Genomic DNA, 22988 nt, shown 5'->3' with positions numbered 1-22988 from the left:
TCTTCTCCGATATAATTTTTTGGTGGTTTACAAAAAAAAAATTGAAAAAATTGTTCTAGTTCATATTTTTTATGGCTTATTTATTTCTACATACTTTATAATTAATTATCTAAGAAAGAAGGGTCAAAAACGGATATGTACAAAGTTAACCATTAAATAATAATTATTATTACTGTTTCCTTAAGATTTGATTTCTCGAGTACAAGAATCTTCAAACAATTAAATAAAATAGGTTCTGGATTTAAATGTATTTTTAAATATTTATATAACCAATCATAGGGGGAGGGTATGTGGATATGTACTTATTCTCCTAAGACATATAGTAAATCTTTGTGGTTTTTGTTCCAATAATTTATAATTGCTCTCAAATGTGGAACGTTACCGATCAACTGTCAGCCTCTTTGCCTTTACCTATAGCAATAATTAAATTTTACATAATATAATAATAAACAAGTTTAGCCTTGCAAATTAATTAATCTCACTCTCACAAATTATAGATATGTTATCGTTAATTATGTAATTAATATTTAATTTAGGCATATTATTAGTGACTAATATTAGTTATAAGATATTTTCAATACTTAATAATGAATAAACAATGTAGGCAATTTTCTAAAAATCAAATATTTTATTAATGCAATTAAAATTATGATTAGGAAATAACCTCAATGTTGGCATTTTTATTTAACAATACATTTAAATTTGGTTAGACATTTAAAATTACGTTATGTTAGGCACAGACAATTTTTTTGACTATATAGAATATAGATACTAGATAGGTATTATAAGTTATGCATTGTGATAGTACGAGTGCGTGTGTAGTACAAATAATATAATATTTAAATTAACAGTTATCATAATTTATATTGTTTGTACCAGATATATTACTATACCTGTTATACTGATAGGTATATATATTTATCCAATATACCGGTATATTTCTCTTAATACTATATAATAAAATATTGATGTATTGCAAAGCTCAAAAGTATATTATTGTTTTCACCGAAAAGATAAATCAATTTCACAACACATATCCGTTTCTTATTCAACAAATACATTTAATAAAAAAAAAAAAATGTTTAACTATTGCTGGAAATAACTAGAATATTATACTATTAAAGGATAGAGAAGTAAAATTTTGAGATTTCGATTTTATTGATTTTTAAGTACCTAGGTATCTAAATTTTAATTGAGATTAATTTTTGATTTACTTTGATATTCATACATATATGTTTGAATTACATTACTGTTAAGCAGATAATATATGACATATTGCTCAAATATTGGGATCCTTATAAGTTATTTGATGTGCTGCGAAGTGATCAAGTTTTGATATTTGCTATCAAAAACAAGTGGTTTAGATGAAAAATGTTGGTAGGATTGTTGAATGTATTGTGAATATAGAATCTATAGTTAACTAGAAGTAAATGATTACTATAAACGCACAATTCATCAGAGAAACCTTATTTGTTATACATTCTCTCGAAATGTGATTTTTACTGTATGTTACATGTATAGGTTAATGATAACAATACTCTTAGGCGTGGCTTTATAACCTACAAATTGTATATTAGACAATGTAAAATCAAGGGCGGATTTCATAACTTGTAATTGTTATATGGTAGAGTGTGTCTAGTATAAACTATTTTAGTTAGTGCAGGTTGAATATTGACAAAAAAAAAAAATAGAAAAAGTATTTTTGGATTGACTGTTTTTTTATGTGATTAATTTTAGACCATTTTTTACAATCCTTCTAGTAATATTAACGACTTAATTGATTCGTAGAAGATTTAATACTTTAATTTTAGGTTTTATTTAATATTGGTGTGAAAAAGATGATAACTGGAAACTGGACAGAATAAGAATTTTACTATTCTGTTATTAAATTAGTTGAATTATTTGAGTTGGGCTGTTTAGTTTTATTCGAATTATACGTTTAACATTTAATTTATTCGATAAAGATTTAGATCAATCTAATATATTAGAATCGTTATTGTTTTAATTTTGTCATTGTATTCAATAAAATAGAGTTTTTGTTGATTATTGTTATCGGCAATTCTAATGGTTTAGACTTAATGCGTTGTTAGGGTAAAGGTAACATATTGACTATTGTTCTAATAAATATGTAGAGATAGCAAATGGCACATCCACTAGTTATAATTAATGTGAAATGTTGATGTTATGTGGAAACAAGTTGCCCTTACAAGCAGTACTGTATATAGAATTTAAACCAAATCCCTTTCGGTGTATCTTCGTGAATACAGGAGTAACACTAAGATAATTAATAAGTAATTTCGACTTAAATTTTTTATGATATATCAAGAATGTGATAAAAAAATTGTTGGCTGTTTGGCTGTAGATATAAGACTTTCTGATTTCATACCTATATATTTTTCTATATCACCAATTAACAACTTTATAATGTTAAAATATTTAATAGAATTATACTAGTAACTGTAGAAAGTACTATAATTATTGTTGACATGTCGCATTGCCGCATGTAATGAAACTGTATACCGATAATGCTGTTCAAAATATTTAAAACACAATACTTCAAAGATAGTACAAGACAACTATTATAATACGACTAATAAAAAAAAATAAACAAATATAATATCTAGTTTCAACTAAATATTATGCTTATAAGAAAAAAAAAAACTATGGTTCTAAAATTGTTAGACACTGATAGAACTCAAGATAAATTATATTGGTTTTATAATGATGTGTGTTGTTAGATATGTGTATCTAACGGCATGGCCTCAATTTTAAATTTCGGGAGGTTTTGTTAGAAAATTTAATTTAGACGTACTTTTGATGGTCAAAATATTCACACTACTTCAAAAAATATTCACAGTACCTACTTCGAAAAATAATCAGAAAAAAAATAACCGTAGATACTTGAAAATTTTACCAAATATTTAATAATATAATTTTCTAGACACAATGTTATTTCAAGAATATTTTGTATATTTTCGTGATATTGAAAAATATTAAAAGTAAGTAATATATTATGTAATATTATGAACATATTTACGTTGTTCTACCATACATTATTGTTGACTAATAACATAATAATATGTTATAAGTTCATAACAATGATTTTATATTATATACCTACCTAATATTATATGTCGAGTTTTCGGCGAAGACTATTTCAACCTACGATATAAAAGAAAAAAAAATAATTTATCAATATAAATAAATTATAAAATAGTCATAGAAAAAAACACCACTTCATCTATAATGGTTTATTATTGAATACAAATGTAATGCATTCATCGCAGCAACATACTCGATAATTATGAGATACACTTGAAACTTCAAATTACTATAATACAACCGAGTGACTTTCTAGTTAACTTTTTCTTGAAATAAGATTGAAAATTAACAATTTAAACAAATTTTCAATTTTTATAATTACAGAATTTTAGCAATCTGGTTAAAATTAATATATTTCTCTAAAAAAATGTTTTATATAATTTTTTAATTATTAAGTTTAATATTTCAGCAATTATTACATTGATGCATATTATTTTATATTGTAAAAGCACCTATATAATATTATATTACATTGTAATGCGTAGAAAAAAAACATTTTAATTTTCAAAGATTAAAACTTTTATGAAAACATTTTCATTGTAAACACCGTATTATCGTAATGTTGGCTTATCTTACTTTTCTGCGTAAAAATATAAATGTTTTAAAAAGTATGTCACCCATACAATATAAAAAAATGTGTGCATTTTAAACTGAACAAAGGATTCCTCACTGACCACTGTACATGACATATACACCGTTTACTACTAACTTTGATTTAAACACTTTTTACTGCAGTAGTAGTGAACCCGAAATATCTATGGTGGTTGGATCGTGTTTTACATATTAACACGATGCCAAAATACCAGACAATAAAATATGATCTATAAGAGTATGGGATTAATATATAAAATGGATCCTTAATAATTTACAATATTTACATATACCCTTTATTGGATTCATTATAATTTGCAGTTATATTTATATATGGAAAAATATTCCATTTTTTATTTTATGTAAAACAGGCAACAGCTTAATTTTTAATACAAATATAATAGTTACGTTTTGTTTATAAGTTTTAATTTCTAACGTACAATATATATTATGTATTATATTTGTCAATAATCAAAAATATAGTTATTGAAATCTATGTTAGGCCATACATTTCAAAAGTTGAAATCAAAATTATTATACAAATACCAAATATTTATAAAAAAACATTTTCTTAGAGTGGCTATAATGATACGTATTATGTTATCTCAATAATATTAATTTATCATCATATTTTACGCAACACTTAATTAAAATGTATTCTATGGTCAATTAAACTCTTAAGACTTGGCTGTAGTTATAACATTATTAAATTCTGTTAACTGGAAACCGTTAATTTAGATTTTAAGATCTATGAGCTGTGAATTGTGAAGTTCCTAATTATAATTTACCAAACATTAATGCCTGCATAAACGTTATAAATTATAACTTTTATTTTAATAAATGTTTTTAATATGTTTATTATGTATAACATGAAATATTTGAACAATTCATTTATTTTCCATAAATATTAATGAAGAAAATATTTTTTATGAAAAAAAAAATTTTTTTCTTGTATAATTATTGAAATACATTTCAACCCTAGATAATCAAACTAAGGTTATTTAAATTTATAATTTTAACAATATAAAATACTTAAAATTTAAACAAAATTAAAATATTTATGAATATATTGTTGTTATTATTATTTTATATTATTCTTGTGTAATTTATATAATATATTTTTATTAAAATTTACATTTATTGAGTAAAATAAAATAAATTGAAGGTACAATTATTAAGTAGTTTATTTTGTGATTATTAAGCAAATTATTAAGTATTCTTGCTTTGCAATATTAAAGTATATATTATTATCGAAGAAAAAATCAAATTAATTTTAACTTTAACCTCATTATATTTTACATATTTTTAATAATAGATCGGTTATGCCGATAATTTTATATGTTCAGTAAATTATTTTCGTGACTAAGTATTTATAATTATAGTTCTATGATAATATAGTTATATATGTTATGTTTATAGTCTAAATAGAATATTTTGAACTATAAAAATATAAACTAACAAACGTATTAATGGTTTGTCTTTCAGCTTACATTAGACTAACACATTTAGCATTCATTAATTGAATTTATTTTGTGTATTGTTAAGTATTATAATGCGAATAAGGTACTGGTGTGTGTAGGCCGGTCTTATAGTTTTGACGAGAGTTTGCTTTTATTCCATCATCTAATGAGTATTGTAATATTAAATTAAATTGTGAATTTAGAAATTAATAGCTATTTTTAAAATTACAACTAAGATCGTTTTAACAATAATTATAAAAAAAAATCTCAATTTAATTAATACTTTCCACACATTTTCACTTTTAACAAAAGTAATTACTAATATCAAAATGACTTTAATTAACAGTGCAATAAGTTTATCAAGATAACTTTTTTTTATACTGAATATCATGGTAAAACAGCAAAATGCCTGTGTAACGGTGGTGCTCAAAGGAAAAAAAAATACTTATTTATACATAAATCATCGCTGAGAAAAAACAAAAAATGTATACAACAAATAATATTAAATTATGTATCATAATACTTATGATAATAAAATAGTGGTTGTTAAGTTGGTAAATAAACTAACCTAAGCTATAAGTGCTATGGAAAAGGTGGCTTTAAATTTGTTTAGCAAGAGTTGTAAACTGCGTTATGGAAAATAATTACGAGGAGAAAGAATTTTGTTACAGACGTTTAGGAGTTTATGAGGATAAATGATGCATACGTTAGAAGTTGTTAAACTGAGATATCACAATTTACGAAACTTGCATTTGATCATTAGTGAATAGACTGATCTTTCAGCATATCTGTGAAACGGTGGTCATTAATAATAAATAACGGTCATCGTGGAACGCGTACCATGCCATCCGATTAACAATATTCGCGTGAGAATTTTAAGTGTCGATAGAGGACAAAACGATAAAATGTCTTCCGTTTGATTTACTGCCGATAGATCAATTTAATACAAATATTACAGACCATACCATTATGGAAAACTTATGTAATAGAAATGTAATCGGTATTTAAATAATATTGACACAAATGGAATGCTTACCAATATTAAATACAATACACATAATATTATGTCAATATCATAATAAGAAGAAATTATTGTAATATACTGCATTGGGTAGTTTATCGGCTCATCACGTTTGGTCACGTATTTTGTTTATAGGAACAGAAAATGTATAGAGTAAATTTACATAAACATTTAAACAATCACAAATCAACAACTAATTTCCATTAAGTATTCAAATAACTACTAATTTACCAACGTTCATTTATAGTACATACTTAAAGTTCAGGTATGATCTAGTTGAATATATAAGAGTATAAAATAGTATGTATTGTCTAGTGGACCGCGGTTATGGTCTAAGACAATTATTTAAGGAAGGCAGGCAGTCTGCAATAATTTAGTATAAAAATTATATTGATTAATTTGTTTAACTGTAAATAAATGATCTTCACAAAGACCTAAATATCCCAACGCTCACGCAACTAACCAAATAAAAAATGTATAGTGAGATTTCACTGTTACATCAAAAAAATCCACTTATAAAACGTCTATTTTCTTTTAAATTTCTCGATAACCCCCAGAGACGTCTTAAACTAAGAGTTGGCAACCTGCGGCTCGCGAGCCGCATGTGGCTCTTTCGATCTTAAATTGTAGCTCTCTAGGTCCAAAAGCAAAACTAATTATTTTATTAGGTATCAAAAAAATATATATATTTTGTATAATAAAAAAATATATTATTTTACATTATATTTTTGTTGTTTTTAAGAATATGAAATACCTGTACAGGCTATTTTATGCAACTAAAATTAAAAGTGTATTCCAAACTTCCCAAATGCATTCAAAACCTATGCTCCATTGATGTAACCATACAACAATCTATTATCCGATAACTGAATTATTTATTATTATTGCTAAAATACTTGAACATGTTATGTGCTAAAAAATATTTGTGTGTTTTTTTACATGAATAAATATTATTTTCGTGTATAAATTCGTTAATTTTAAATCGGAAATCAATATTGTACATAAGCAAATACTATAAAATATTGAAACAAACATTTTTTGTGGCTCTTTAACAGCTGGGGAATTATGTAAATTGTAATTTTTGGCTCTACTGTCTCAAAAGCTTGCCGACCCCTGACTCAAACGTAACTGGACTGGACATGTACTAACTTAATCTGTCGGATAGTACTACTGAGTGCTATCCCAATCTCGTTACTGTATTATATTTATGTGTATAGATTGTAATTATATTTGAATAATAATAAAAAAAAGAACTTATAAATAGCAAGCAGGTACTTATTATTTCTAAAGGTTTAGTTGATTTTAAAATTATCTTAGTGATCATTTTTTATTATATAATATAAAAAATATTTTTTCCCGTGTTTTTCTTATTTAATTGATAAGATACATTTTTTTATAGGTACATAAACATTAAACTGCATGGTTTATTATTTTATATTTATATGTGGGATGTTGCTGTTGGTTAATTATTTTCTGTTAGTATATAATTATTACCAAAACGTGATTGGTTTACCGTGAAATTTTAGTTGTTTTTGCTTGTTAACTTGTATATATGTAAAATGGAAATCACGGTAAAACGATGAATTCTGTTCGAGTCGTACGTGATATAATAATATAATATATTTCATACACTACATAAATACGGCTCATTCGAAATAAGGCGTGCTTTTTTTTTACAATACTTATAACTGTGTAAGGTACATTGATTATTTATAAATATATCATGATACATTATCGTTATATTAATACGCCAAAATAAATCATTAATAGATGTTACTGACTAATAATGTAGGTACGTGGGCTGGTTGGTGCTCATATGCACTTATAAATAAAGTTCGCCTACACCTGGTTTTTTGACCAATACACCATTTTTTAATGGTTTTTAAAAATAGTCCAATTCACTGAAACCGGTGATAAATTATATTAGTTGCATGCTTCTTGGTATAGCGATTTAAGCAAATATAAGGTACCGCTTACCATCTAGTTATCTTATCCGTAGTTATCTTATGCCTAAGACACGATTATTGACATCAATCAATACATTTTATATAGAATACTATAATGTCTACTGGCCATACAAATTATGATTTTAGTTTTTAATAATATTTGATTGTGTGAACTTCTGCTCATATCTACAGTATAACATAGCCGTATATAATATAGCATACGACATGAATATACATTTTTTATTTAATTTTTTTCGCTGTTATAGAATGGTTCAAAATTAAGCTGGAAAATTATCAGTACTTACTTGTAGTGAATAATTATATACAAAGAATAGACTAAAAAAGCGAAGAAAACAAGTATACTTAAACATTTTTCAGGTTAGAAAAACAAAATCGTTCTAATCGAGTATGTTGAAAAAATAAAATACTATAATATCCGCTTATATATTTTTTTCTTGATATGTGAAAGAGGCTTCAAAAACACAAGTTTTTAGCCGACAGTGAGTGTTATAATTTTTATATTATTATTTAAATGTATATAAAATGGTATTTTTTTTTCGATAAATTTTATATGTTCTCATATATTGAGTGTCGGCGAATTGGGAAAATACTCCCTAATAATACCTGTAATTGACCGCAATAATTTCGTTATTTTGTCTACTACACAAATACTTACGAAACTCGCGTCATGCATAAAAGATCTGCACAACTTCAATTGCTGTTTTCAGTGAGCGCATCTTAAATGTAATAATATTATAATATTAAATATCCTGTATAGTTTTGACTTTCGACACAGCTATTGAAAAAAAAAATGGTATAGAACTCACCCGTATACTTACTTCACGTTATATATTGAAATGTTAGAATGTTAGTAGATGGGATGCATTTAAATTGAATATCTAAGTACATTATATTTTCTGTTTGAACCATATTTTCTAGAATCCTTCGTGCGTAAGACTTTTCCAAAATGATAATCACGCTTACTCCGCACGATTTATATTACGGTAGATATCTTTTAAGTTATATCGTTCCGACTGTGATAGCTATACTTCATAAAACTATGTATTATAGCTGTTTTAAAAAATGCACATCCAAACATTCCAAGCAATTAATTTTGTATTTAAAGAAAATATAGTCAGTACCTATTTACTTTAAATAGGCGATTTTATATCAATAATGTTTATTGATCAAATACTATGAATTTCGCACATTAGTGAATAGGGTGGAAATAATAAAAAATAAATAATAAATAATGACAACAAGACACATGTTTACCAAGTTATAACAAAACAATTGAATTTCAATTATATTACCTGTGGGCCATGACGAAGGTTCATTCGACATCATCATGTAAATTGATTTAATTTATGTGTAACTTGACCGTGTCACGTGCGTCTTTGCCGCACCGGAATAGTAATGTCACCGGCACATTTTTCGGACTCATAATATAATATTTGCTAAATCTGCGACAGTCGTTGTTCATTATTCTGCGTAATATTCTGTTAAATACGGATGTGCGCGCATAACCCTATCGCATTTCCGATAAACACTCATCAGCTGAGCGATACGGAATTCTAATGTTATAACGATCGAATTCAAAACTAATAGCAATCGTCTGCGAACCAGCATCGAAATTATGAGATTTTTTTTTATTATTTCTCTAAACAATTGGGTAATAGACCTCATCTGTGTAAATTTATTTTTCAGTTCTAAGTGATGTAAAAGCATTCAAAACTTAGTGTTAGTTTTAATTTTTGCCACAACTTATTCGACAAACACTCGTTTCGTTAACATACAAACTAATATTTTATACATAAACTTTAAGTGTTGAAAAACTGTTAAGTTAACAGGAATTTTATTTAAAATAATATAATATAAATCTGAGAACAATAAAAGTTCAAAATATACTTAGACAATATAGATTAAGCGGAATAATAACAATAATAATAATAAAAAAGTATAACCAAATTGAATAAAAAACAATTGTCATTAAAATTGTCGAGTTTTAAAACAACATTTAACGCCTTTCTTACAAAATCTTAACATAATAATTAATTTCAAACTCCATTCATTTTCAGTATTAATTTAAGATATTGCATACAATAAATTAATTCATACAATTGTTCGATATATTTTATGTTATAGCCTTAAAGGTTGTATTATTATGAAAATTAAATATTTTGAAAATGTATTTATATAAATATTATAACAAGAACACTAGAAACTTATTTTATATTATGACAAAAGTTAACAAATTAATCTATTTTAGTAATCTGCTTTAATTTTTGTTGGAATATAGCTCTTTTAATTTTGTAATACTTTTAATTAATTTCACGTGTGACTGAAACTTAAAATACTTTTTTTTAATAAAGTAAGAAAGATACAAAGAAAACAACAATAAGATCTGATAATATTAACTTAAGTACAATACAATCTATTTATTTATAACATATATTATCTTAAAGTTAATGTAGTATAATAATATACTTTATTTTATTGTTTTTTTCAAATTAAGTTTATAATTAAAAATAAAATGAATTACAAGAAATTTGGTTAAATAATACATATTTAAATAATGTATATGTTCGTATGAAATATGTAATAATATTTATCTATTAAATAAGCCCGTAGAAAATGTACAATTTTTTTTTCAATTATAAATTTACGATATGTATTATAGTCTTCATCACAAAAATGAGTCAGTAAATTTCAATAAAAATATATTTAATATTTATGTATTTAAATTATAAAAGCTATGCATAGTTTGACAAAAAATCTATAAGTAATTTTTAAAATATAGGCATTTAACAAATTATAATATATTATTGTGACATAATTTTAAATTTTGTAAAACGCTCAGTTTTCAAATAATTTACTAATAGTATTTTTATTAATTGTTCAAGAAGATAATGGGTCCCAATTAACATGATTAAACATATTATTGTTTACACAGGTAATAAAAAACACGATTATGAATTACCCATTCTTGCTAACTATTCTAAATTTTTTTTTTAAATTGTACTCAAATAAATAATAATATGATCGCAAATGTAGGTAGGTACTTACTACTTAAACAAAAAAAGAATGTGCTCATTAGCAGCCCGACATATAGGATATCAATTTGATCTCTAACTTCTGGACTCCATGATGGAGTAAATGACAATGTCGCACTTTCAAAGATTTTTTTCCCCGGCAAGTGGCCATTAGAATTCGGATACTTGCCACATGCACACTGCATTCACGAATTTCCGCGATCGTTAGATTGAATAGTCTCGCATGGTACTGCCGTTCGTTCTCTTCCCGGTAAACTCCATGTACAACATGCATTTACAGGTCAGTTTGTTTCTCGTACTCTAAAAATACAATTAGCAATTACTTCGCCAACATACATTTGTTTTTACTTTCGTTGCGTGATACCTCACGGTGGTAATAATATAACGGTGTTCCCACTGCGACCAGTCGTGGTGATTGGTATCCTCCGTCCACGCAATGCATCGAAACAGTTTTCGAGAAGAGTCGATATTTCAACTCGTTATGTCTGATGATGACGCCCGGTCAGTGATGTTATATCTAAAATTCGTCCAAGGTATAAGGGATGAGTCGTTGTTTTTTTTTTTTTAATACAACTTTTTATAAAGATGGTTCATCGACCTCCACGTTCCACGTTGACAGTATAATGATATATTGATTATTATTTTTTTTTAAAACATTAATACCTATTTTTTTAATTAATTGATTTGACAATTTGACACAATAGTTACAATTATTAATAATCTTTAAACACTCACAACAAATCAAAGTCAAACTGCACAGTTACTCAAGTAATTAGTAAAAAATGTTATGATTGCCAAACATAGACTACCCAACGCCTGGTTGGAGTGATTTTGATGTTTTTAAATATGACAAAGGGAGGAAAATAAGAACTCAATAAATATACTTTAATGCATAATATTATTATAATATTTTATCTTTATTTGGAGGAATAAACAGCAGGTTCAGATATAAACCATAAAAGTGTGATAAATTTTTTTCACGCGCTTTACTCATGTTTAATTCCTTCAACGAGGGTGTTTTATACATTTGCTTTGTTAGTTGCAAAATATTATGAATACAACGTTTTGTTCGTGTAGAAATATAGTATGAATGGCATTTTTTCACGGTGGTTTGGTTATATATATTATTTTTATAGTAATAGTATTGTAAGCATGAATTGAAATCCAATCAAATTGAAATTCTCAGCATAAGTAAATGATTATGACTTTTCATACTTATTTAATGATCTTTGTTGAAAATAATAATTATTTCTGAAGCACTCAGTAGTAGCATTGAAAAAATTATTCTTGACAGTTGCATTTTGTATGATATTCTAACCACAATAGGATAGACATATATTAAAAGTGCGGAGCCACATTTAAATGTCCGCTGTTAAATAAAATGAAAATATAGATATTACGAATTCCTACAGCTACAATTTTAAATGTCAAACAGTGAAACTTATAATGTGCACATTTGGGCTTTAATAATTTAACTATACAATTTAATATACATATTAAGTTTAATTGATTTAATTAAAGATAAAAACGTATAAAAAAAGTGTTTTATGAAAACGTATACTAAAAATAATGAGTATTCATTATTAAAAAAAAAAGAAAGAGGAAAATAAGTAAAAGCTCTAGGATTCACTGTATAGGTCGAGTTTTAGATGTCAAATGTATCTCTATAATATTTTTGAATTGCAACAGAATTATTAAAATTGTTATTGTTCGTCCATATTTGAACTATAAATTACTATAAAAAATTGTGTTTGCATATTTTTAAATTAAAAATTGTTAGATTTAGTATAAACTACTTATGAACTACCTTTTATTCAATTTTCAAGTTTAATTAGTATATATTCTAAACAATTTATTATTCATAAAATAATTACAACAATCATATTTTGACGTATTTTGTCTAAAATTTAATTCTAAATGATTATAATAAAGAATTATACCTATGTATATTATATATTTAATATTTTGAAATAGCTCATGATAAATCATGTTGACAACAGACCATGATAAACTTTATATTTCATTCTCAGGTTTTTCGACATACTTATTGATAATTGGATAAAGAAAACAAATCGGAAATATTAAATAGAGTCAAAAAATTATATAATTTTAGGAAATAATAATATAAACATTTGATAAGATATTCGTGTATCTACTCTTTTTTTTTTTTTTTAATTGCAATTAAAAATAAGAAAATTGATTTTTACGAAGACTTTTTCATGAACATTCCTGTTCTTTTAAATTATTATAAAATTTACTAGGTACTGTGTACTTTACAATTACAAAAGTACCAACAAGATTCACTTTCCTACCATTGAAGTTAAAAATTTGATCATTTGTATTACTTAAAAATGTGACGACAAACATGAAAAATACATATAGTTGTAAAATCAACACATTAATCAGTATCTAAAGTCAAATGAAAATTACTTAATTATAAAGCAATACCTACTTAAACAAAACTTTAATAATGTTAGATTTGTTGACATTTTATGTTTAAAAAAACGTAGCTTAAAAATATAATTAACTCGTGGATCAATACTAAAATTCAGTTGCTACTTTTAAAAATAATCAACAAGGACGAAAAAATAATACAAAAAACTGGAATATTTATTTTATATAGTTTTTGCTAAAAATCGTTTATTTTTCTTTAGTAATTTTAAAAATAAACATTTAATCATTAATTTAATATGTTGTAATATATCATTATTGGAAATTATTAGAAATTTGTTAAAATTTTTTTTTAATTCAATTATTTTTATTATTAAGGCCATTTGACATAGCTGAATATAGTGTATGTAATTCCCCTGCCTTTAGGTAGTCATTGATTATTCTGATAGGAGTACCTATAAAGTATCTTCATGGAAACACCCTAAGACAGTGCTTATTATATTTTAGTTTCAGCTAATATGATTCTCAGATTATTATGTATCTTATTTTAGCATTTGCCTATATGCTTAAGTAACATAATGGTTATTTGAGGTGGATTTGATTTTGAATATAAATTTGAAATTAATAATATTATATATTTTACTGTAATATAAAACAATCATATCATCAAACCCGTATCAATCATTTTTTTCTGGAGGAGGGGGCAAAAAGTGTTATAATTTTAGTTTACACGTATATAATATAAAGCATATAATTTATGTTATAATATGTTATTGGTTATAGTAATTACCATTTAAATATACGTAGACCCTCATAATACCTATGATATAAATTTTAGGTTCTTAATATGTTATATTAATAGTTTGTCCAAATAATATACGTATTATGTTAAAATAGTTGAAAGTATAAATTATAAATGAAATAATGATTTAAAAAGCATTTCAAAAATAATAACTTTATTTTTTTTTTTAATTAGGAACGGTTCAGGGTAATGGCTAATGTAGCCGTGAATCGAGCTAACATGTTGACGAGAATCTGGAAGTATGGAGACCCCGAAGTAACAGCTTCTGAGTATTTACTTCACGCCGGAGTTATATCTATGGTAGAGTTCGATAACGACATATTTGCCGCCGGGAACTGCTATGACCAAGAACAGTACAAAAAATATTGGCTATTTTGTCCATACGCATACAGACTTCCGGATGGCGAAGGAATATTGGCTAAAGATTTGGCTGTCGAGTATAACTATTTATCGAACACCAGCGAATGGTTTTACATAGCTCGACATAAAGCACAAGGCGTGATCGCTAAGAATAATCAATACAGTCACGGTAAGCTAAATAATATATGAATATTTTTTAAACGTACAATGCTTAAGTTATAAAACCAAATGTATGCGGTGTACTGCTGTACGACCAACATAGTATACAATTATTGCAATAGCAAGTAATAGGTGAATACAATAAATTGTGAACAACATTTTGTGAAACCACTGTAATGGATTCTGAGAGGCTTAAAAAACAACTCCAAATTAAATTGAGGAATTAGAATTTTTTTTTTTTTAGCTTTTATTATGTGTTATTATATATTTTTATAAACGATCTTGTGGGTGCTGAAGATACTCAACAACCAAAAATATATTATACGAGTAGTATCTTTAACTCAGAAATATTAAAACATTTTTTTATTATTATTTATTTTTTATATTCTACCGTTGAATAACATGATAATATTGTTTATATAACGTTAATATAATTTTTTATTATTATTCGAAGAAGATATTCGTATCATCTTCGGTAATCAATATTGATCTTGAAATATTAAAATATTACTATAAAAATAACAAATATTTACGTCATGCCAATATTATGAACCTGTTTTCAGAAATTTCATATTTTTTTTTGTTTTTAGCATATTATGCTAGACTTAATATTTTATCAACAAAATTACTCCGGAATTAAAAATGTTGTGAACTTTGCATAATTTAACCATAAGAATACAGATGTGGGGTAATATGAATGTGTTATCAAGCATCTTCAATGGTTCAAATTCAGGAAACACTAAAAAGCAAATCTATAATGCGAAAAACAACGTCAAATTTTTAAAATTTATTATTCAAAAAATACACAACCATAAATATTAAAGTTGTTAGACAATTTACTACTGAACAAATCGATCTATTAGTAAATTTTTTTTTTTTTGAAAAAAAAGAAACATTAATAATTTTTAAATATGAATTTAAAATCTATATTTAAAATAATACTTTATTTAACAAAAATTAAAAATTAATAACAAAATAAACAAATTACAGTGGTACTTAATACAAACATAGATAATTTATTTATTAAATATTAATAAATTATTTCAGTATTTGCATAAATAGTTTTTTTTTTTTGTTTGTTTGTTTACAAAAAAAAAATCAGTATAAAACCAATACATTCGTCAATCTACTCAGAATCTAAAAAATATTAACACTATAGTTTTTGAATTTTATCAACAATAATATTTTGTTATCATTATTTTGACAGCCCAGTGGGTATTATACGCCTATTATATCGAAATTATGCAATTGTATCCGGGAAAAAATCATCATAATAAATTTAATACTTCTGTTGACAGTTAGATGATAGTTTTCCACGATAAAAATATAATCATTACAATCATTATTCTTGTGATATAAACTTAAATGTATACACCTAATTAATAAAGAAATCAATTAAACCATAAAATAAGCCTATAATTTTATTGAAAATAAATTAATATTAATAATATGCTTTTCCTCATAAAATTAGGTCTAGAATAAAGAATTAGGTAATAAAAAAAAAATTGAAAATTAATTAAAAACACAACGGTAGCCAACATAGCTCATTAGTTCATTACACTAGGTTTCACATAATCCATGGTGGTTAATTATTAGACTGGATAAACTATTTAATGTCAAATAAAGGTCCATTTTAATTGACTTTGAAGTTTACTGAGAGAATTTTTTTTTTCAATGAAATTATTTTGCTTGTGGGATTAGGTGTGCAGTGCAGTATACCAATTCGTTTAGTCTATTTTGTTTATATTTTTACATGTGTAAGTGAACGTATAGAATTTAAGCTAAATTAAATAAAGATGTTATGATTGAATTAGTCAGTCGTTATATTATAGCTGAACTCAAAAAAATATGTTATTATTAATTTAATTAAAAATAATATACATATTAACAACATTTTAAAATATTATACACACAGCTGTTTTTGTAGTATTTAATTGAAATAAATATAATTATAATTGTACATAAATTATTAGGTAAAAAAAATATCTCACAAGAGTTTATAGTTTGGTTAAATTTATATTAGGTGCAAAAATAAAATTAACTTATTTTTTAGATTTTGTAAAAAAATGTTAAATTTGAATATAGTGTATATATTTAAATTTAAAAAAAATGTTTAATGATATAATATAATAGCTAGTATGTATAATAAATTCATCTCTAGCTATATATTGTAATTTTTTTAAGAAATTTTTGTAGAATTATATTTTCTTTGTTATCCTTGGTTGATAGTTGTCAATGTTTAAAAATATCGATAAATCATATTTAAGTAAGATATATATAAAATATAAAATGTACCTATATAAATATATTATACCTAGGTATTATACTTAAAATGTTCGTACTTATTTTACCTGTAAATAAGATTATACGCTGTACCTTACTTCTAAATTGTTGATATATTACTATTTACTATTAATATAAACAAGAATTTAAAAAACCTGGTTTGAAGATTCTGTTCTAATAATTAATTTAAAGCTAATATGATGATAATATACAATTTACTATTATATATTTCATCAATCCTCAATTGGTAATTAATTAAGATAATATATTTTAGTTTTACAAAAATATGTAACTAAAATGTAAATTTAATCAGAATACCTACTTTCAATGAGCATGAAAAAATATATTATTTTTATTTCTGATGATAATTGGTCAATGGTTATTAGAAATTAATACTGAAATAAAAAATAATATTATTTTTACAGTAAATATTTAAATATGAAAAAGTTGCATTACCATTGATATTCGATTCTGCTGTTTATCCATTTAACTTCAATTGGTCAGAAGGGAAATAGAGACTTTTAAAAATATGACCTTTTTTTATAGCTTAACATAATATTTATGTAGCTATAACCATAAAAATAGAACTAATGACTATAAACTGGGGTTAATCACTGGAAGCCTTGTAAGTTATTTGTCAACGTATAAAATACAAATAAATATTACAATATACGATTATAAGTGAGTAAACATTAAGTAGGTACCCATGTCATAGTATATCATTAAATTGTATAAACTGTAATTAGATTTATTCCCGTAAAAAAAAAAACATGTATACCTATTTTTTTAACATTTATAAACATATATTAATGAATTCATAGTATATTATTCTAACAAACTCACGTAAAAAAATAATATTTCAAATATGATATTATGTGTTATCGTAATAATAGTACCATTAGAGATGTAAAGTCGTATAATTTGTTTTTCTCATTTAAGTCGCGAAGAGGCCATGAATAATACATTTAGTATTTTTGAGGTATGTATAAAAAATTTGGACGACCTTGTAAAACATATATTACATAGCATTATGTACTATATAGTAATACAAATATATCTACTTATTACATTTAGTTAATAAAGTATAGGGATTATTGTAGAAATTGTGGGATATTTAAATGTTTGTTAATTCAATTAAATAATTATAATGAATAATAAATACAAATAAAAAGAGAGTATACTCATATGTTTTCACTTGTTAACTTTACAATACGTGTTCACATATTAAATTTAATATTTATGTGTATATAAATTAATGTTTCTTTGTTTGTGTGTCCATTAAATACTTGAAACTAATAGATGGTTTTTAATAAAAGTTATATAAAATATAGATTTTTTTGAGACTCGAAGGGGCTTACAACTTAATTTTTCAACCTTTATGGGTTGCTATAGGGTGGTATAGGAGTGGATCGTGGATGAATTTTAATTTGACTCATGAAAATAAAATTTTTGTTTATTGAAATGGTTGCTTTGGTTACTGATTACATAGCAATTATATCAGTAGAAATATAAAAAATAAATATTAATAATATGTACATATACGAGTATGTGTACATAAAACAAATCTTAAAATAAAATACAATAATAATTCCAATAATTTTCTTCTTTAACTCTGAACTTATTTTTAATGTAAATACATAAGGACGAATATCAATCTTAACGAAATTTATTTTAAATAAGACGATTTATGTCGATTTTTGAGCAACTGTTGAGTTTGTCTCCAATTTTTTTTTATTGACATCAAAAGTATAAAAATATAAAAATAATTTTAGAATTAAGAAGTGAACAATTTTAAAATTAATCATTTTAATTGTGTTTATATTATATGTTTCAATTGAAGCAAAACAGAAAACAAATAATAGAAATATAGATTTATTTTAACTCGGGTGAAGTGAGGTAATACGGCTAGTAATTTATAAAAGTTACTAAAGTAATAAAAGTATAAAAGTATTTACTAATTAATAGTTCTTTCCTTTTTAATTTCATAACATTTTTAGTTCTATTTTATCTAGATTATTATTAATAAAATACACAATACTGTTTTATGGATCAAGTTACACCGTGTCGCTGAAATTGTTGGATAATAACTTTTGTGAAAACAATAAACTAGGGGTCCAATATAAAAACATATTGTTAGTCCATTATTATTATAATATTATTCTACTTCCAAAAAATAAATAATTTTTTTTTCTTTTTCATCAGTTATATTATGTAAAACCTAAAATATATCCAAATACAAAATTATCATTGTAATTTACTAGTTTAAGCATCAATATAATAAAAATGTATCCAATTCAGTTAATTGATTTTTTTACTGTAAATATATTTATTATACATATCATAATAATAGCTTCAATTCGTACCATTTATGTTTAAATAAATTAAAATTAAATATGTATTTTTATTTTTTATCACACCAATAATATTAAAATATTATACAAATAAATAGTATGCTTATGATGTTACTATATGAATGTTTGCAATTGGTGAATGCTGACAGTCATCGATGAATATACCGTTTATACACCAAAATCATTGATGAGCGTTGAAGAATTGATTAAAATTGCACTGTTTGTAAATATTCACTAAATGTACATGATATATTTTGATAATGTCGATTTTCATTTATTTAATTGCTATTTTTAAAAACCGATCTTCTTATTATTTACAGTAGTTTTATTTTTTTTTTTTTATTTAAGAAGACAAATAAAGTGAATGGCGTGATTTTTAGCATTCTTATAAATGTGCATTCCCAGCTTCTAGTACTAATGCGTTGACATTTTACAGATGTGTAAAAGATTACAATAGTTTAGATTGTAATAAAAAAAACCGCGTCATTTTAATTTGGTAAAATTGCAAAAAAATGTCATCAATGTTTGGTCTTTTTTAATATAAAATATACTGTAAATAATTAGGATAATAATAACGAATAACTTATAATATATAATGATTTTGTTTATGATGTAGCTTCTTGCGTACTCATTGAAATTTAAAACGTTATGCAGTAATAATGATACATTATATTATAGTTACATAACGTGTTTGCATGATGGCTAATATTTAGCAAATGACTAATTTAGACCACTTTAGTAAGTCCATATGTCATTTTCATAGGAGGTATAGAGCAAAACGATTACTATGAAACATAATTATGTTGTATCATAAGACAAAAAATACTTGAAATATAAATATGTAATTCAATATTTTCAAATGGTAAAAGGTTTATAGTTAATTAAACTATTATATATTTCACAGATTGTATTAAATGGTTTTATTAACATAATTCTTAAATACAGTTAATCCTAAATATTGTGAACTACGCGTGTATAATATATTATAGATGATGGATGTTCTGAAATATATATTATACAGTTTACCAATGAATCTAAATAGTTATTATTTCCGTTAAACTATTCGAAAAACTGTGTTTATATAATGTTTATGCAAATAAATGTTTTTTCATTAGAGAAAATAAATGTATATACTTTATATTATTTCGGGGCCAAATATTCCATTCACTACGGAATTTTGGAATATTATTATGGTCTTTGATAATAATATGATCATACTACACATTACACGATTATATTTTTTTAGCTGTGTATTTCATAATGTTAGTAGTGTATATTATGTGCTTAGACAAATTATATTAATATAATTATGTTTAAAATATTGGAAAGTTTCTAACTTGAAATGTGGTTTTTCTATAAAAGTTAAATTAAATCGAAATGTTTTATAAACCTTAAGATTAATTTTAAAATTCCTAAATAATTAAATTGAAAATACTTGTAGAAAACACAAAAAATTAAATGCAGGTAACTGACTATCTGCACTGTACGTATCGAAAGTGAACCTAGTTATTGAGTAAACTTATTGAGTCTACTAAAAAAGACTTTAATCAGAGATAGTTAGGATCAGATTACAATATTTTTAGAAATATTTATTGTATATCATTTCCAGTATTTTTTTCTAAGGCTATTTTATAATTATTTCATATCACTATTAAAAATAAACCACATATTACAAAAAAAATAGTTATTATAATATTATTTCATACTATATTATTAGATTGGTATATGATTTAAAAGTCATAGTTAAACATCTATAGTTTCGGGGAATGATAAATATAGTATTTACCTACATTTTTTTTTGTATGTGTATGTGTCTGAAGATACTATTTTTAGTAAAAAATGTGTTCGTTCATCAACTTTGAAAACGGTTTCTGATAACAAATTAGATCTGATTGGTACTTTGGCTGATTAAAATTAAAAATTTTAAACATAATCAGGTAAAACAAAATATTTTAATAGTATGTTTGGTAACAATGTTTACCAAAGTTGAACCGTATCCATTCAAAATCATTTACGATAATTTATTATTAAAATAAAATTTAACACATCCATTTCAGTATATTATTCAATGACAGTTTAAACTTAAAAGTTAAAATCATTAAATAGCAGAGTGGCTACTTAATTGTGAGATATTTTTACTATAAAAATAACTTTTAAGTAATGGCATGTAACAATGGTAATCAAAAATTAGAAATTAAATTTTTTCCACAGATTATTTTAAAAAGTGTTGATAATTTTCTACTTTTCTTATCCAAATTACAAACTATATATCTAATTTATTATTGAAAACGTATCTAGAATTTAATTACCAGTGGATTTTTTTTTTAATTTAAAAAATGTCCTCAGACACAAAACAAATATAAATTATCGTGAAACCAATTGGCAATCTGTACATTTATCGCTATGCTCAGAATCTAAAATGTGTACTTTCGCCCGATTTTAAAACATTTATGTAGATAATTTAAGTTCAATGAATAATATTATTATTCAAATTTACTATTATTTATTATTATTGTTATTTAATTTAAAAACACTACTAGCTTATGAGATTCCGTTGTTACATTTTAAGGTTGTACGTATATATAATATTATTTAAAATTGGTCTAAGATACATTTTCCATTTTTCTGATAACGAGTTATTGTCGGTTACCTTATAGTACATAATATGTTATAGCATAATACATACTGTATATTAATAAAATGTGTATTATGTAACACGACAAATGTATACAATTCAAATGAAGAACACAAAATACATTTACTCCAGTAGCCCCATGGGTTCAATTATTTTCTCCTATAGTAATTTATAGTATTTTCTTTAGTATATATCCTCATCCGTAAAGAAATTATACCTATATTTGTTACATTTTATCTGAACACATTTTCTAGCTTTAATTATCTTAAAATGTTTAGTTTTACACTTAAAGAAGATGTTTAAACTGAAATAAATTTTTATAAAATAAACATAAAATAAAATAATACAATAAATTGATATTGATAATAACTGTTTATTATAAATTATAAATAGGTCAAACTATAATTAATATTATCAGGTTTTTAAGATATTTTAATGTTAGTTTGTATTGTTTATTCTATTGTAAATTATAATACGAAACGATTTGCAGAATAAATATGAAACAATGCACTGACTTTTTATGGAAACAAATAGGTACCAAATAAGGTTTATTATTTCTTTTATTCGTTATTATCATAATTATTTTATCAAATATCAGACGGACATTGAAGATAATACATTTTTTTTTTGTATATTATATACTTATGTGTAATATAAAAACAAGGAGTATAATATAATATTTAAATTATTTAAATAATTTTAATTGTATTTTATTGAATTTAAAATGCAATTAAGCAATTTGGGTAACAATTTTTAATTAAAACACATTTTTATAATACATTTAAGTGTCAACCTATAGTAAATTATAATTATAAATATTTAATTTTATTATAA

At 24.1% G+C, this 22988-nt stretch overlaps 1 protein-coding gene across 1 annotated transcript in view; it reads left to right on the top strand.

Moving 5' to 3' along the window:
• The window catches only part of LOC132917292 (probable G-protein coupled receptor CG31760), a 99636-nt gene that overhangs the window by 18583 nt on the left and 58065 nt on the right, over nucleotides 1-22988 (top strand). Inside the window, exon 2 of the mRNA XM_060977968.1 lies at nucleotides 14541-14895. Coding sequence (XP_060833951.1) covers nucleotides 14541-14895 — 355 coding nt within the window. The remainder of the gene's footprint in view (nucleotides 1-14540; nucleotides 14896-22988) is intronic.

Source organism: Rhopalosiphum padi, chromosome 1 (genome assembly GCF_020882245.1).
Source record: "Rhopalosiphum padi isolate XX-2018 chromosome 1, ASM2088224v1, whole genome shotgun sequence".
Classification (NCBI taxonomy): Eukaryota; Metazoa; Arthropoda; class Insecta; order Hemiptera; family Aphididae; genus Rhopalosiphum; species Rhopalosiphum padi.
Note: the sequence above shows the minus strand (reverse complement) of the source record. Positions and strands in the feature narration are given on the sequence as shown.